This window comes from Medicago sativa, chromosome 1, assembly GCF_051527215.1.
Source record: "Medicago sativa cultivar Bolivia chromosome 1, Bolivia_mono, whole genome shotgun sequence".
Taxonomy (NCBI): domain Eukaryota; kingdom Viridiplantae; phylum Streptophyta; class Magnoliopsida; order Fabales; family Fabaceae; genus Medicago; species Medicago sativa.
Window position 1 is genome coordinate 48,535,459 of NC_140749.1, and position 4,088 is coordinate 48,539,546.

General features: G+C 38.1%; 1 protein-coding gene across 1 annotated transcript; it reads left to right on the forward strand.

Moving 5' to 3' along the window:
* The first annotated feature begins 2,746 nt into the window (after positions 1–2,746).
* Positions 2,747–3,472, forward strand: LOC146954989 (uncharacterized). Its single transcript, XM_085747173.1, has 2 exons — positions 2,747–3,230; positions 3,447–3,472. Exons 1-2 carry the CDS (start codon positions 2,747–2,749, stop codon positions 3,470–3,472), a joined length of 510 nt encoding a protein of 169 aa, XP_085603299.1.
* The last annotated feature ends 616 nt before the right edge of the window (positions 3,473–4,088 follow it).

The window sequence follows — 4,088 nt, forward strand, 5'->3', positions numbered from 1 at the left end:
TCTGGAAAATGTTAAGCACGTAGCGGCAGTTAACAACCGCTACATTCAGCTTCGGCGGTAGTTAACAACCGCTGGCACTCAACGGTAGTTAACTACCGGCGTGTTTCCCAGCGGCAGTTAACAACCGTTGGGGGTAATTTGGTCATTTCCATGTGTCAATAGGAAGTATTCTATGTCAGAAAAGCAATTTTCGAAACATTTTGAATTAGATTAGTAAATGGATTAGGCCCATTAAGGCATTGTGAGTTGAGCCCAATTATGTAGAGCCTATATAAACTCTAGTCTTTAGAGAAAATAGGGTTTCATAATCATTTTACACATTTTTGAGAAGAGATAGAGAGAAAGAGCAAGAGAAGATAAGGGTTTGAAGAGGAAAGCTAGAGAGAGCTAGAGGAAGGTAGAGGATTCAAGGATTGGAGGTAAAGTGAAGTCTTAGCTTGAGTTTGTGAAGAATTAAGGTAAGGGGGTTAGAATTCAATCTTAATCTTTAGTTGTAGCTTCTTCCCTAATCTTTTGCTTATGTGCTTAATTGAATAAGTGGTTGATTTGAATTTGGTTGTAGAAATTCGTGCTTAATTAAGGTGATATGATTATGTACATGAATTGAATGATAATTGTGTTGTTGTTGTTGAATTTGCATGTCAAAATAGGTATATATGAATATGATATGTTTTTGAGTGAAATTGATGAAGAATGAAGTTGTGGTTGTTTAATTATGGATGATTTCATGATTAGATGTTGTTGTTGATGATTGAAACCTTGGGTAATCATAATCTTTGAGCTTGCTATGAATTTGTGTTGTTCTTGAAGGTTTTCATGAAAATGGGTCAAATGGTGATTTTTGTTTAAAGGATGTTTTGGTTCAAGTTTTATATGGATTTGAGTGTCTTTTCATGTTTAGAAACATTTAAACAAACCTTGGGATCAAATTTGGGCATTGGGAAGTCAAAATTGGGATTTTGGGGTGAAAAATGGGTTTTTCCCGAAGCAGAACTGTCATAACTCGCCACAGCAAGTTGGAGGCGAGTTGGAGGCGAGCGGGAGGTGCTCCCTGTGTGTTTACTCGCCATGGCGAGTGATTCACTCGCTGGGGCGAGCTGCACATGTGTACCCTACTGCACTTATATGTGGTCTAGATGTATACATAGTGGAGGCATTGGGTCTTATTTACTTGGTCTTGACTTCCTTGTTTCAAATATTTTAAAGTGGTAAAATGAGAGACGAACTTTGTCGAAAATAATCTTGAAGTCCAATTACTTGGCAAATCTTTGGTGGATAGTTTGATATGATTATATGAAGATATGTGAATGGTTGTTAGGTGTTGAAAATGATGTTTATCATAAGGCATTGTATTTTCCACTTTACTTGGTTTATGAGAAAGTGTATGGAATTGTTGGACTAAGTTGTGTAGTTGTTGTGGATTAATGTTTATGTGGCGGTTGATGTTGATGATTGTTGATAAAATTGTGATGACTCTTACTTGAATTTTGATTTGTTGAATGTGTGGACACGAATACTTGATAATGCAATTGTTGTTGATTTAGTCAATGTAACTGGAGATGTACTTTTACATTGTCGTTGGTGATCGTTTATGTTGTAAGTTGCATTATTGGGTCGTTGTTGTATGTCCATGCATCATAAACATATTGAGTCATATGAGAAGTGTAAAAGGAGGTGTACTTTTACATAGTTGGTTGTAAGAGGAGGTGTACTCTTACTTAAGATGTTCTGTTGGCACCTAATGGTTGTTGATATGGTACCACATGCATATATGTGTCGAGTAGGTGCATTGAATATTGGCATGATGTCGTAGTTGTAACATGTGAATGATGATTGTTGGTGATAAGTGTGTTTGATGAGCACATGCTTGATATATTTGTAATGGTTGTATGGGCATATGGAAGTTAACTGCTCTTGTGAATGATTTGAGACTTGATTTAATTATTTCATGTCTTACTGTTTATATTGATTATGATTGATGTAAAGCTAACCTCTAGTGGTTTTGACCGCTTACCTGTCTGTATGGATGGGTAGACGCTGTGCAGGAGTAGTTCACTTTGGTGAGTGCTTGGATAGCGGAAGCTAATCTCCGTTATCGTTTTGGAGTCGTAGGTTTAGGCTCTGATTAGGTTGTCAGTGTCTTTATGCTTTTGTTGGATTTACTTTATTATTGAGGTTTACCCACTTGTCGGGATTTGGAGGACTTATATGATGATGTATCTTGACATCATGGCATGTATATTTTGGAGATGTATGATTTGTATCCGCTGCGACTGTTGAGATTTTATACATGCATGCTGTTATTTTGGATTTTGTTGAGACGTAGCGTCTATTTATTGAATATATGCTTTATTCGCGTGTTTTATTGCTTTAATAGAAATAGGGCATTACAAGTTGGTATCAGAGCTGTGGTCAGTCTTGTCCGGACTAGCATCCGTTGAATTTTCCTGTTAGTATACGAATGGTAATGAGTTACCTTCGATACTTGTCTGGTTGTGCTTTTGTTCTTATCTGTTGGTTGGTGTTGTGTAGTCGTGAGATGGCTGGTGGTAGAGATGATGTGGCGATTGCATAGGCTTTGGCTTCAATGGCCCAGGTGTTGGCTCAGGCTAACGAGCAGGCGGTGGTTGGTCATCGTGATCCTGGAGAAGCTGAGGAACGGAGGATTGATCGTTTCTTGCGAAACAGTCCGCCAACGTTCAAGGGTAGGTATGACCCGGAGGGAGCTCAGACATGGGTGCAAGGCATGGAGAGGATCTTCCGTGCTATGGTGACTAGTGAAGATCAAAAGGTCAGATTGGCTACTCATATGCTTGCTGAGGAGGCTGAGTATTGGTGGACGAATGCTAAGGGGAGGCTTGAGACTAGTGAAGAGGTTGTGACTTGGGCTAGATTCAAGAGTGAGTTTTTGAGGAAGTATTTTCCCGAGGACTTGAGGACCAAGAAGGAAGTGGAATTCTTGAACTTGAAACAAGAGAATCGTTCAGTGGCTGAGTATGCAGCTAAGTTCAAGGAGCTTTCGAGGTTTTGTCTGTACATCAATGCTGAGGATGCGATGGTTTCGAAGTGTGTAAAGTTCGAGAGCGGTTTGAGGCCCGATATCTACCAGTATATGTGTGTTCAGGAGATCCAAGACTTTGACACTTTGGTGCATAAGTGTCGTATGTTTGATGACGCCGGAAGGGCTAGGGCTAATCATTACAAGGCTCGACATGATAGGAAAGGAAAGAGTCATGGATTTGGGAAACCGTACAACAAGGACAATGGAAAGAAGAAAGAAAGTGGTGGAGGCTCTAAGTCGAATGTTGTCGAGGTCAGGTGCTTTAAGTGTGGCATGTAACAGCCCGATTTTACGTTAGATTTATTTTTAATTATTTATTTATGTGTGTTATATATGTTTATTTGTGATTAATTGCTCTTGTGTGTATTTTGGTTGGGATTCATAGAATTCGGAGTTAGAAGGGTATTTTAGTCATTTTGGACTTAGGGGCATTTTGGTCATTTTGAGAGTAGGGATAATTTTGTAAATTAGTTGAGGACTATTTTTAGTACTTAGTGAGAGTTATTATTTCACCAATTTACTAGAGAGCGTAGTAATTATTTTATTTACCAGTAAGTGACCGTTAGTGATGTATTTTACCGTTAGTGATGTATTTTACCGTTAAGAGAGTAATAACATTTTTGAGGTTGGAATAGAAATGGGTTAGGCCCATTAAGGTTTGTGAGATAAGCCCAATTAAGTGAACCTATATAAACTAATGTTAGTAGAGAAATAGGGTTTTTCCACAACATTTTTCATTTGAGAAGAAAAGAGATAGAGGCTAGAAGGAAGAACAAGAACAAGGGTTAGAGGCAAGAGAGGATTCATCATCTAGGAGCTAAATTGAAGCTTGGGTTAGAGAGTCTTGGTGCTAGAGGTAAGAGGGTTAGAATTCAACCATAATTCATAACTTTTTCTTTCTTACCCATTTTTATGAAATTGATGAATTGAATCTAATTGTTGTAAATTCGTGCATGATTGTTGTTGTTATGTTTGAGAACATGATTTATATGATAATTGCAAGCTAGTATGTGAATTAACATGTTGA